This window comes from Pleurodeles waltl, chromosome 6, assembly GCF_031143425.1.
Source record: "Pleurodeles waltl isolate 20211129_DDA chromosome 6, aPleWal1.hap1.20221129, whole genome shotgun sequence".
Lineage (NCBI taxonomy): Eukaryota > Metazoa > Chordata > Amphibia > Caudata > Salamandridae > Pleurodeles > Pleurodeles waltl.
Window position 1 is genome coordinate 424,525,235 of NC_090445.1, and position 13,971 is coordinate 424,539,205.

The 13,971-nt window shown below is 43.5% G+C and overlaps 1 protein-coding gene across 1 annotated transcript in view; it reads left to right on the top strand.

Moving 5' to 3' along the window:
• Positions 1-12,115: 12,115 nt before the first annotated feature.
• Positions 12,116-13,971, top strand: part of LOC138301608 (chitinase-like protein 3) — an 87,291-nt gene continuing 85,435 nt past the window's right edge. The window contains exon 1 of the mRNA XM_069242122.1: positions 12,116-12,239. Coding sequence (XP_069098223.1) covers positions 12,116-12,239 — 124 coding nt within the window. The remainder of the gene's footprint in view (positions 12,240-13,971) is intronic.

The window sequence follows — 13,971 nt, forward strand, 5'->3', positions numbered from 1 at the left end:
ATGGACAGGCATTTGTTATGGCGGTTGATATCTTGCAGACTTTCAGGTGCAGTTGTGTCTGTGGCTGGCATAATGGGGAATCCGGATTCCATGGATGGCAGGAGAATTCCCATAGGTTCTATACATAGGTTGAAGGTCACCTGGAAAAGATGGATCCTTGTTGAACATTGGTGGAGCACTTTCAGGTATGCTCTAAACTAGGTTGACAAATCTTTCCACCTGAAACAGGGGGGGGGGGTCTCACATCACAATCAATCAATATTTATTTTATAGTATGACCAATTTGGCCACACAATGAAAACCTAAATCGGAAATACAGTCAACGGGTTTTATAACATGGAAATTACAATCCTCAAACAAGACTGTAAAGATACAGTATCACCCTATGGTGACCAAAACAAAAAAAAAAAGTTTAGGTGAACTAACATAAAACAATCTAAACACTCTATAACTGCAACACAAAATATAATTAACAGGACTTGATGTTCAGAAAACAAGCATCGTCCAACGCGTGTCTGCATTAGTGCAAGCTAAGGGTCCAATTTAAAATTTGGCGGATGGGTTACTCCATCACAAATGCGATGGATATCCCGTCCACTGTATTACGATCTCCATGGGCTATTATGGGATTGTAATATGGTGGATTGGTTATCCAACAAGTTTGTTACAGAGTAACCCCCTCCACCAAACTCTAAATCAGGCCCCAAATCTTCTAAATATCCCACCGAACACTGGGGATCCCTCAAAAGCATCAAGTTGCAATTTGACATGTACTGTGCTACAACACATGGGGACAAAAAGTGAAAAGGTAATAAAGCACAAAAATATATTGGAAAAATAGCATCTGGGATAAAATATGGCTAAAATAAGCAAAGAGTAAGTAAAAAGGGAAGGTGTCAGCATCTCAGAAGCTGGGTCAACAGTCTTCTCATGGGTCAAAGGGAAAATCTAAGTTTTCTAAACAGAAATTGGGAAAGTGCGGGGCAAAAGTAATGAGGTCTGTACCTCTCTAAGTCCAAGGGGTTTCTCCTACTCCAGCTAACTGAAAACGGTAAATTAAAGACTAAAGTGAATAATGATTCATCCCTTGGTAACACCATATTGATTGAAAGATTTCAATTATCCATCATACGACAGGCATCTGCGGTGGCTGCTGCCACCAATCTAAAGTGGTGGGGCAAGGGGATTTTAGGGGAATAATAATAAAAAATATATAAAAACTTACCTGCTGCTCCAGTCCCACTGCCATCTGCCTCAGTGCTCCTCTCCTCCCGGCAGTCACTGGGGCACAAGCACAGGCTCTCAATCCAGATGCTGCTCTCATGCTATACCAAGCATGAGAGAAACACCAGGATTGGCCTGAGAGGTCTGGTTTGACACTCACTCAGATACAGGGAGCCTGTTCCTTTTCTCCACCCAGCTGTGTAACACGGCTGGGTTGGAGAAATGTAAGTGCACATGTTGGTTTGGCCATCCTAACACAGCCGGCCAAACCAACATCTACACTTACAGTGCCCACCACTCCACCACCCTGCTATGGCTTGGCCCCACCTCACCCTAGATTCAATGGCTCAGTCAGACAGTGATAAATTAAATGATAATAACATTGTTTTGTTATCTTTTTGTTTTTCACTCACTGACTCTGAGCGGGGGGGGGTGATGCTCCTCCCCTCTCACAGAGGAGCTGCCCCCAGGCAGCTGTAACATCCAGATAAGTTCCCAAGACCATCATGGGAAGGTATCCATCTTTGCTCTCCTGAACAACTTTTGAAACAATGTAAGAACAGAGCCATTCTTCATATTGTCGGACTCTCAGTGTAGCGTCTTCAAGGTTAATTTCTCAGATTCTATGTCAGGACCGAAGGTTCAGATTATGCTTCTCCTTCTTTACTACTCCTTTTGACAGCAGCCATTGAAAACAGTTTGAACATATCACATTAACATATTGAACATATGAATTAAATATCACATTATGCTCTTGGACAAACCACCAATCATGGCTGAATCGACCCCTTAAATACATAAGGTAACATTACGACTTCCTCTTTCTTTGCTGCGCTAGTGCTATCAAGATTAATACTGTTTCTTTGATCTCTTACTTGCATTGTTTGCTCAAGAAATTTCGTTTTCATTGTGCAAGGTTTGTGCTGATTAGGTCATTGCATTGCGATAGTGCCTATTGTTTATTCTATTGAGTGCAGAGGTTCTTTACCGCTTCTTTGTTTGGTGGGGTTTTCCTCCCTCACGTGAGCTGTTCGGGAGCATCAGCTTCGGCTCACCAGGCCGCAGCGGGAGGAAAGCCCTCTTAGTTCCCTTCACTTTTTCCCTTTGACAAGCAGCCGTCTTGGGTCCCACTGCCTGATTTGGCATCATCAGTACCTTCCCTGATCTCAGGCCTGATTATATGGCAGCAGAAGGACTGCCCGTGTAGCCAGATTTGGCTATCTTTGAGGCTGCATTGGGATACATGAGTAGTTCTTCATCAGTGTCTATCGCCAGCACCAGTTTCACTTGGCAACACGTGTTCTTCAAATTCCATTGAGCGCAGAGTGGACACCTTCCCACAGGCAGTAATAATTTGGGCTGACACTACATAATTTATTTTTTCTGAGTGGTGTGCATTCTCTTTACTTTGAAATCTCCCTTGATGCCCTTTGCCCTGGTCTTTCTGGTTTCTATGGGTATCCATTTGAAGGTTTTTCGCAGCATGCGGAGGGTGTTGAAACAGGAGGAGGTGATAGCCTTGATTTGCTGGGTCATGGAAAGAGAAGAATCTAAGATGACGCTGAGGTTGCATGCGTGGGTGGCGGGTGTTGGGGGACATCCTAGGGAGGTGGACCACCAGGAGTCATCCCATATTGTTTTGTTGGGGCCAAAGATGATGATTTCGGTTTTGTTGGAGTTTAGTTTGAGGTGGCTTGCTGTCATCCATTTGGCGGTGTCAAGGAGTCCGGCGTGGAGGTTGGTCTTCGCGGTGGAAGGGTTCCTGGTGAGGGAGATGGTGAGCTGGGTGACAATTATCATCCTCAGGAAGAGCTGTGGGAAAATTCAGGGGAGGATGTTACTGAGGCCTTGGACACCTCCGTCCAACACTCCATAAACAAGGCTTTGGCAGCAGCATTGAAATCCATCACCACCCTATTAAAGCAATATGCAAAATGGCTGGGACGCATGAAGCCTTCATCTTCCAAATCCTCAGAGGAAGGCTCTGATACATCCCTTTAAGTGAAGAGCAAATCCAGAGGCTGGCCTCATGATGAAGCTTTTTCTTCCTTGTCTCAAAGACCCTCAGAAGATTATGAATATTGTGCGTCTAAAAGCAAGCACAACAGCCCCAGTCTATCTCTCAGACTTTGGGGCCAAAGAGAAAGGAGAGGTTATTGAACTGGATATTTTGGGTGGGTGGTCCCAGTGAGTGATTTGCCTCTTAGGGAATGCCAATTGTGCTATTTCGACGGAGTGTCAGAGATAATTCCTTATGAGAATAAAACTCAAGCTCACAGATACAGCAAACAAGATTCAACAAAGGCTCGAGGAGAAGCTTCCAACTCAGTAATTCCTCAGAGTTTTCATCTAGAGTTTAATCAGACTCCCTTTCAGCAGCGCCTTCCAATGCCTTTGGTTTTTTTCCCAACAAGAGGCTTCTTTTACAGATTCTGAAATAGTTGTTGGGAAAACGTGCAGTGGCATATTGTGAACCTTATCTTAACGGTTTCTGCATCAATTTCTACTTAGTGCAAAAGAAAGGAGGAGGTCAAAGGCTAGTTTTGAATCTGCACAACTTCAATTTCTGGATTGTTTACAGGCACTTCAAGATGGAGGGAATCCATCTTCTGAGAGATCTTCTCCAGGAAGGTGATTGGATGGTTTGTCTGGACCTCAAACACGCTTATCTGTGCATTCTCCAGTTCTGATAGAGGAATTGGTGACTTGAGTATCTAGTGCTGCCTTTCGGACTGTCTTCCACCCCTTGGTGCTTCACCAAGGTTATAAAACTAGTGATAGTTCACCAGAGAGAAAAAGGAACACGCATGATCATATACCTGGATGACATTCTAATAATGGTGCAGTATCGTGAGTCGGTGATCAGTCATCTCCAAATGATGGTGAACTTAATACAGGATCTGGGATTTGTGATCAACAAAGACAAGTCAAGACTGGTCCCAACTCCATCCATAGAGTTCTTGGGGTTTTCGGTGGTTTCCGTGAGAGCGCTGCTCTTACTCCCCAAGTCCAAGCTATGAGACATCTTGAAGGAACTGAAGCAGGCCCTGTCCAAACAGACAGTATCTCTAAGAGTGATGGCGAGACTGGTGGGTCTCCTGGCTTCATCCATTCAAGTGGTGTTTCCCAGCCCTCTGCATTACTGAGCCTTGCAAGGGTCAGGACTCAACATTTACGCAGAGGATTGGTGTACACCTCTCAGGTTCCTCTGACAACAGAAGTTAGTGCAGAGCTTCGATGGTGACTGAGGCATGTCGATGCGTGGAATAGCAAGGATATTTTCGTATCCCAACCAGAGGTCATTAGAGAGTCTGACGCCAGCCGATGGGCTGGGGCACGTGTTGTGGAGATGTATCTACAGGCGTCAGATGGTCTCTTCAAGAACTAGGTATGCACATCAGTTGCCTGGAACTGCTTGCAGGATCCTTTGCTATTCAAGTACTACCCCTAAAAAGGTGTTGTGTTGCATTCTGCTGAGGATGGACACATTCTCAGCGATTCAATACATCAACAAGCTGGGGGGAACCAAATCCAAACTCCTGGCGGAAATGGCCAAGGACCTCTGGCATTTTTGCTTGGACCACGAGATTTTGATGATGGTTGAATACATACCAGGACAGTCCAATGCAACTGCGGATTGGAATTCCAGGTATCTGGTAGATCCCAGTGATTGGCAATTGCATCCTCAGCTGTTTTAACTGATCCAGGGCACTTGGGGGCCTTGCAGCATCAACCTTTTTGCTTCTTGGTTGAACCATTAGTTGCAGAGGTTTTTCAGTTGGAGGCTGGATCCTTGGGCAACATCAATGGATGCTTTCCTCCAAGATTGGCCGGGGTCTCTGAATTATGCTTTTTCTCCCTTAGCAATGATTCTGAGGGTGGCAACTCAAGTAAAGCATCAGGCAGTGTACGTGGTTCTAGTGATGCCGGTTTGGAAAGCACAGTCTTGGTTTCCAATTCTTTTAGCATTGGCATCCAATCTTCCTCTACTTCTGCCTTGGAACCAGGAAATGCTCCGGGGCCCTCTGGGTGAGCTCCACCCAATGGTAGTGTTGGATCATTTGTCCCTTATGGCTGGGATGCTTCAGGCAACAGGGATTTCGGATGTGGTTGCAAACTTCATTAGTCAAGCATGGTCTCCCTCCACCAAGAAACTATATGCTTCAGCCTGGAGATGCTGGGTGGGTTGGTGGCTGGAATTACACATGGATCCTGTGAAAGCGGATATTGCAGATGTCAATTTTCTGTTGCTTAAAGCATCAGAAGAGTTTTCTTGCAGGTCAGCAAATAAATTCACTTGCACCATTACAGCTGGACATGTGAAGATACGTAATGTTTCTGTTGGTATGCATCCGGTGATGTAAATTACTTAAAGGTATCAGGGTTACTAACCACACTGCAACCTAAATATATCTTTTTGTGCAATGTGACTATGATTCTAAGTCTTTTTGAAAGATGGCCTCAGAATAATCTATTGACAAGGAAACAGTTATCTGCCAAGTTGGCTGTGTTGCTTTGTCTGGTCTCCTGCAGAAGAACTGCTGATGTGAAAGCACTAGATATTGCAGGTAGAGTATTTAATCCAGAAGGAGTTTCATTTTCAATTGCCAGACACACTAAGATACTTACCAAAAGTATTGATTATCCTGATTTTCTGTATAATGATCAATTATGTGTGGTTAAATGTTTGAAGGCTTATGAATGCAGTGCCAAATCAGTTTGAAATGACCTAAACGGACAGTTGTTGATTGCTTTGCAAAAACCTTTCAAACCAGTTTCTTCAACCACTATAGCTAGGTGGCTCAGATATGTCATGAGGGAAGCTGGTATTGATACTCAAGTGTGTGGGGCACACTTAGTGAGGGATTCTATGGCTTCAAAATCATTTGCTCTAGGTTCCACTATTCACAATTTTATGCAAACAACTTTTAAACAATTTTATTATATCCCTGTGGTTGACATTGCATCTGTTGTAATTAATCAGCTTTAAACATAATCTGAGCCTCTGGTCCTGACATAGAATTAAAAATTTGCTAGCATAATCACCAAGAGTTTTCAATTCTATTAAGGATACGGAGGTGAAGATTATCCAACCCAGGTTTCTATAGTTGAGGGCATTAGTACCTGATAATATAATTGTAATTGTTTTACCAACTATCATCATGATTATTATCATGTTTATTATTCAGCTTATTATAATGTTTAATTTATTTATTGATGTATAATGAAATTTGCCCACCCGTGATTAATATTAGTTAGTGTTTTCATGCATTGTAACCATCTATCTGGTCTTAGGTGCTCACCAAAAACCAGAATAAGAAGAACCAGAAGATTTTTTCTCATGTAGGGGCATAATCATCCCTGGTTTCTTTGAGCGAGGTTTCACGCACTCCATTGGAGATTGTCAGCTTGGTCTTTCTGCTATCCAGTTGTTACAGTTTTGGTTTGAACACGTATTATGGACTGCGACTCTGCAAAGAAAGAGGAAGTTGCAATGTTACCTTATGTATTTAAGGGATCGGTTCAGCCATGATTGGTGGATTGGCGAAGTGCATAAAGGGATATGTAGTTAGTATGTTCAATATGTCAATGTGATATGTTTAAACTGTTATTGGCTGCTGTCAAAAGGAGTAGTAAAGGAAGAGAAGCATAATCTTCACCTCTGTGTCCTTAATTGAATTGAAAATTCTTGATGCATATGCTAGCATATTTTTCACTCTCTATTAACAAAACATTAGCACATCTTTGCCAAACTAACATTTCATTTGAACAAAATCTGAAAAAAATGATTTATTAGCTAAAGAGAAGACGGCTTTCTCACGTTTCATGAAGATGGGCGTAGCAGGCCTTAACATGACTAAAGTAAAACAGAATTAAAATGGCACACTTTATCCATGTTAAACAAACACATATAAACTTTTAATAATAACATTGTGATTAATAAATATTGTCTAAATTCATATTAGAAGGAAATATAAAACGTAATAACTTTGTTAATACATACCAGTAAATATGATGGTGAGCTACATTTTTCAATCCTAAGCTATACCATTTAAATGCTTAATAATCATAAAATCGTTATTCTTTCAAGTGTAACAACTTCCTAACATAAAGAAATATCTCAAATTAAATTATTATTTCTTAGTTGACATGTCTATACCACAAGCGTTTAAGTACTACCCTACAGTGAAAGCACTTTTATATATACTTTCAGTGCACCACTTTACAGTTAGCTTGTTATCGAGTCACACAGTATAATGTCAATATGGTCACGTATAGATCAACATTGTGACGTCAAAGGTAGCAGCTAAATCTCCACTACACCAACATCATAGGTCACTAGTAGCTCTTGAGAACTAGAGGAGCCCATCTGGTGGAGGTCATAGCTACTGAAGAGATGGGGCACAAACACATGTATTACTGTATGGGCGAGCTCATGAAAGGATATTGGTAGGAACCAGAGGGACAAAAATGCTTCATACTGCTAACAAGTTGAATAGGACAAAGAAACACTGATTGTCTGTCTCTACAATGAGAAGTGCACAGTCCACGACTTGTATGTTGTTACTCCAATGCCCCTTTTTGGTGGTGTGGTGTTGCTGTAGTCCACACAGTGGTTACAGTTGTGGTAGCTGCTCTGGTTTCTGTGGTTGTGGCTGCTATTGTCTGGCATGTGGTAGCAGCTATGATCTCTGCTGCATTTACAGCTGTGCTTGCTATTGTTGTCCCTGTTGTGGTTACTACTATAATCCATGTTGCGGTGGAAGCTGTCTTCATTACTGTAGTTCCTGCTGTGCTCATGGCTATCGTTGTAGCTGTTGTTGTTGGTGGTGCAGACGTGGCTGTGGTTGCAGCTGTTGTGCCTAGTGATGTGCTCTCCTTTTTGGTGATATAGTCCCTGCAGTGGCTGAGGCAAACACAACTACTTTTAAGGCTGCCAGATGGTAGCTGTGGTTGATGCTTTAGTAGCTGCTGTGGTTGTAGCTCTGTTCACTGCTCAAGTCCCTTCAAAGTTGGCAGTTTGATCACTCCTGTAGTCTCTCTGAATTTACAACTTTGTTTACTGCTGTGTACCGTTCTGTGCTAACAACTCATGTTACCCCTCATCCTGTTGTTGTGGCATCTATTGTGGCTTTTGTAGTAGCAACTGTTGCTGACATTGTCCCTGCTGTGGTGGCAGCTGTTGTCTCTGCAATGGCCCTTTGATTAAGGCTGCTTTTGTTGCTGTTGTCCTTGCTGTGGTTACAACCATTGCGGGGAGCTAGTGCTGTCCCTGCCATGGTGACAGCTCTGATTTCTGCTGTGATCACTTATGTTGCAAGAGCTGTGGTTGCTGCTGTTGTGACAGTTGTTTTTGCTGCTGTGGTCCTTGTGAGGTGGTAGATGTGGTTGCTCGTGCTGTCCTGGCTTTGTACTTGCACCAACATCATGGGAAGCATGGAGACCGCATATGTGTTACGGACCTCTTTTGTAGCCCACTCACCAATACAAAACACATTGCAAAATGTGTCACTGCTGAAATTAGCACTCTGTATTCTTTTTTGGTATCACATGGGTTCTGGCAACAACTAGAGCTATCCCTAGCAAAATGGGACCACTGACAGAATATCGAAAACAAGAATACTGTGTGTCTTAAATGTATTGTGCCAGAAATATCAAGGGCCAAAATATTGAGAAGGTAAGTACAAAAAAGTAAATATAGATTTACTCTTCTTAACCTCACATCTACATACCTTGAAGATATATATGTGTGTATATATATATATATATATATATATATATATATATATTTGTGTGTATATATATATATATATATATATATTTGTGTGTATATATAAATATATCTATATATACCTATATAGATAGATATATATATATATAAATATATATAGATATTTTTAGCACAAACTTGATTGGCATTTTGCTAAAACGTATCACTTTGATTATATAGTCAGGCATGGTGGCATACAAAATAGTAGGTAGATAATACAGTCTATATTGCTTGTACAGTTCAGATAGCCAGACCACTATCAGTACATCCCAACAATGCTATGTTGTGTAAAACTGTCCCATTCCCACCCGCCCTCAAAAACTAACTTCTGTCAGTCTGATTGGTAAGTGTGGGTTGCAATTCCTATTAAGCTCACTGGTATGTAATCAACATTGGGGCCAGTACTTGCATCAAAATCAAGGTTTGAGTAGGGCTAACTATGTCGTAGCGGCAAACTGGTGTGGGGGCAGGGGGAAGGGAAGGAGTGAGGTTGGGAGGTTCCTGAGCCAGGAAGATAAAAGGTTGGGAGACTAGACCATCTCAGAGGTATAGGGCTTATCGTGAGAGGCATAGTGGACCTTAGTGTTCCAACTCCTCTGTCTTAGCTTGCGCCCAAAATGACTCTAACAAAGCATCCCATTCCACTGATATTGGTTTCTGTCATAGCCCTCTGTATTCTTCGCAGCAGAGCGCCATGCTCACAGCTTGGCCCCAGTGCAGCACCTTTTCTTTTCAGGAAATAATTGGAGGAACCCGGGGTGACTTCCAATGCCTTGCTAACTGCACCTTCGCTAAGAGCGTAGTCAGGTCCACAAAGCATGGAGTCACTAGGGATGGCTCCTCCACTAGGGCTGAGGAGTGTTGCCCCCTCCTCCTTCCCCACCAGCAGTGGCAGCTGCAATTCTTTTACCAAAAAACAGTAATAAACTGTGTTTATTATTATTTATTTATTTTTAAAGGGGAGGGGCCACAGGCTGTGACAACCACTGAGGTGGTGCATGCATGAGTGCGCATGTATGTTTGGCTGGCCGTCTCGGGCTGGACAAACACACATGCGCTGTAGGCTTTATCCAGCCAAACAACACAGTTGCTGGGCTGCAGAGCACATGCACAGGCTCCCAGTCTGCCTGGGAGCGCCCTGGCTGGGCGCTCCCAGCCACTCCTGATGCTGCTTTGAGCAGCGTCAAGATTGGCTGCAGGGCAGGCTTGGGAGCCTGTGCCTGCTGCAGAGGGACGTATGGAGCGGTGCGGCGGCAGTGATGGAGGTGAGTGTTTTTTATTATTTTTTATTTAGGTTTTATTTCCCTGCCTCCTAGCGTGACACCCCGCCCATTTCTGCTTGCTCCAAGTCACGACTGGAAGTCACTTAAGAGCTTCAGGGTCTAAGGTATAAGCCTAATATAAATAGTTCTAGTGTTTGCCCCATACCAACGCCTGTGAGGTCTGTTAATGATGCCCCTATGTTGGACCAGTACTGTGAGAGGGAAGGGCATGACCAAATCATATGTGTGAGGTTGGCTTCGTGGGTATGACATCTAGGGCATTGGGCAGAAGGGTATATTGTGTTGAGCCTATGTGGTGTAAGATATGCTCGATGAAAGAGGAAGAAGTGTATCAGCTTAAACCTGGAATTGTGGGATACCTTTTTAGAGTATTGCAGAAGAAAGGTTCATGCCCTAGGTGTAATGTCTTGCCCAATGTAGGTGGCCCATTCTGTTTTAAGCAGGTCTAACTATATGTTGAGATGCGCACGGAGTCCCCGATACAACCATAGGGTAAGGTGCCTACCATATCCCATTATATAAAGGGCCTGAAGGAGTTCATGGTACCGGTTCTGGGCCGTCAGGCGCTTAGTATTAGTGAACATAGCCTACTATTTTAGCATGGGTCAAGAACAGAGTCTCTGGCAACCCATGAGCCTGCACAAAGTCTGAATGTGGCATTAATATGCCGTCCTTGAACAGGTCTCCTATGGATCGGACTCCCTCTTGGTCCCAGACCCAGAGCATTGAGGCTGTTATAGTACCTGAGGGAGTGGGAAGCCTGCAGAGTGGCACATTTGGTGCGTATGGGACCAATGAGGCTATATATCTCATCGCCATTTTCCATTATGCCAGGGCAATGCGTAACAGCAAAGTAGTACCTGTAGGTGTCTTAGGGGGTTCGGGCACAGCAATCGGTGTAGTAGTCCCCTCAGCATTGCAGCCGTGTAATTGATTTCTCCAAGATTATGGCCAGACAGCCAGTAAGATAACCAGTGCAATTGTCCCGCTATGCAATAGGCCTTAAAATCAGGGCCCGAGTTCCCTCTCATCAGGGGGAAACTGCAACTTTGACATGCTGATTCGGGGGCGGCCTCTCCCCCAGATAAGGTCAGTCAGCAAGGAGTTTGACGAGTGGAATACACAAGGCGGTACCAGCAGTGGCAGATTAATAAAGTAGTAAAAAACATATGGTAATACCACCATCTTCGCTAATACCACCCTACTGGATACTGAAAGGGGCAGAGTGGTCCAAAAATCTACTTGAGACTGGCCCGCATTCGGTTGCCTTCTAACTAAACCGTGTGATCGTGGTATATACAGATCCCGAGATAACGGGAAAAAACGGGTGCTGTAGCAATGGTCATGGGTCCAAACTGAATCAACAGTTCTGGGTAATTGTCGTTAAAAGAATTGTCGGCATTAATTTGGAGCCCAGAAATATCTGCGAATTGAGATAATATCTGTGCCGCTCACCCCATATCTTCCCACAAATCTTTATAATGTAGGATCATATCTGCGTAAAGTGAAATGGAGTGGGTAGTGTGGCATAGCACGATCCCCCCCTGCGCAATGGCGGATGTGTTGCACGAATGGCTCCAAAGCTACTACAAATAAAAGAGGAGATGGGGGAAACCCTGTCTAGTTCCTTGTTGTATTCTGTAAGAGGTGGAGCTATGGATATGTGAGCCAGTCTTAGCTCTGGACTTGGGGTCCGAATATAGTAGCTTCATCTAACGGATATATGGATATACTCTGGAGGTAGTCCAAACACCTCCAGAGTTGCTAGCATATAATCCCAGCTAAGGGTATCAAATGCTTGCCATATGTCTAGGGACAGGCAGCCGGCATGGGGATAATGGCGCTTTGTCTCATCCATCAACTGGAACAGCCGGCGTACGTTCAACGACGTACTACAAAGTGGAACAAAGCCACTTTGATCTGTGTGCAAGAGTCTCAAAAGAACTGGGAGCAGGCGGCGGGTCAGTTCCTTACTGATGAACTTATATTCAGTATTTAAGATAGACAGAGGCCTGTAGGAGTCTGTAGTCATCAAGATACATATATGTGGAGTTATATATGGTAAATATGTGCTTACCTATACAAATGCACCTTCATGATACTTGTGTCCTTGATATTCTTGACACGATATTTTGTCCCACGATATTTCTGTTTCTGATATTCTGTCAAAACACCTGAAAAATGCATGTACTCTGTTATCCTCTATAACGGCCCGTTCAAAACCCTCTCTAAGCATTGGACATTCAACAGGCATAGGTCACACTTTATCATAGAAATACAAATGCCCCACATTAGCTACCCACACCTTGAAGTCACCCTAGACAGAGAAGTAACACCCAAAGAGAAAGACAGTTCCATAAGTGCCAACAGTGCACAGGGAATAGCAACAGTGGGAGGATGCTGAGTGGTCATCAGTGGGCACATGGGACTGGGCATTAGGAAAAGTTTACTGGTGTCAGTGAGATTGGCAGCCATGCCTTTTCCCCGTCCTATGAAGTCAGTCATACACTGACAGAAGAGGAGGGCATAGAATAAAACAAAAGTTCAGTAATGTCTCCTCCCCAAGAAGGCCGCGTTTCTTTCTTTTCTTGCTGACTAGCTGTCCTGTCCCCAGTTCCCCGCAGAGCACTCATAGCTATCAGCTGTGCCACCACTCAAAATGTCGCCTCTTGCTGATATACTCTGTTCGAAAACACACATTGACTTTGGTAACCGCTTCAGTGCAGTGGGTTATGTTCAATTGGGAGGGGAATCTCCTCATTTAAGATTGTAGCTGTCTCACATGGTAGCCATCTTACATGTGGGAACTATCAGCACTCTTGTTAATGCTTCATCAACTGGTGCTGGGTGCAGCACAAAGGGGCTGGGGTGCAGGGCAGTCTTTTCCTGTGCAAAGCTGAAAAGGACAGCTGTGATTCCAGAAAAATACTCCTTTTTCAAGTCATTTACTACTGCGCAATATAATTATGTGCAAAATATAGGATGATCATCCAAAATGTGTAAAACACATTAAAAAAATTGAAGTGGACTGATCCCAAAACGTCGATGGCTAAGGAACATATTCATAGCCCGCACTCTGTGTAGTGTTCATGAAAAAAGGTTTTTGCTTGGCCAGCTATAAAATGACTTCAGACAGGCACACACAGCGGTATTCATAGTCTGAACACATAGAGCTGTAGACTATGCCAATTCAGTGGTACGGGAATGTGGCGAGTGGGTACACTCGATGCAACTATCAGATGTCATTTTTGTTAATCCATTATATCTAGGTTTTCGGGATACTGCGCTCATTTTCTGGGACTTCTAACCCTAGCCCTTCCCTGCAAGGGCCGGAGAAAGAGAAAGGTCGTGGAGCACATTGTCGTCGTATGGATTTTGGTGGCACAAGCAAGCCATATTTCGAGGACCCCTATTCATAACAACTTTTAATTGTATTTCCCACTTTTGTGCTTATTGTAGTCTGCATGATAACTATTAAGCTTTTGGAACCGCATCACCCCAAAACAATTAAAATATGTCTTTCCGTGAACCCAATTAAAAACATGTTGAGATAATACTGGGCAAAGAGAAACCCAGTGTTAGAGGTAGGCACAGAGAAGAGAGGTTCATATATATAGACAGATGTGAGCTACAAGGAGATACAGTTCACTTTTCATTGGGGGGGCCATAGTAACTGCCCACTTTGCCCATGTC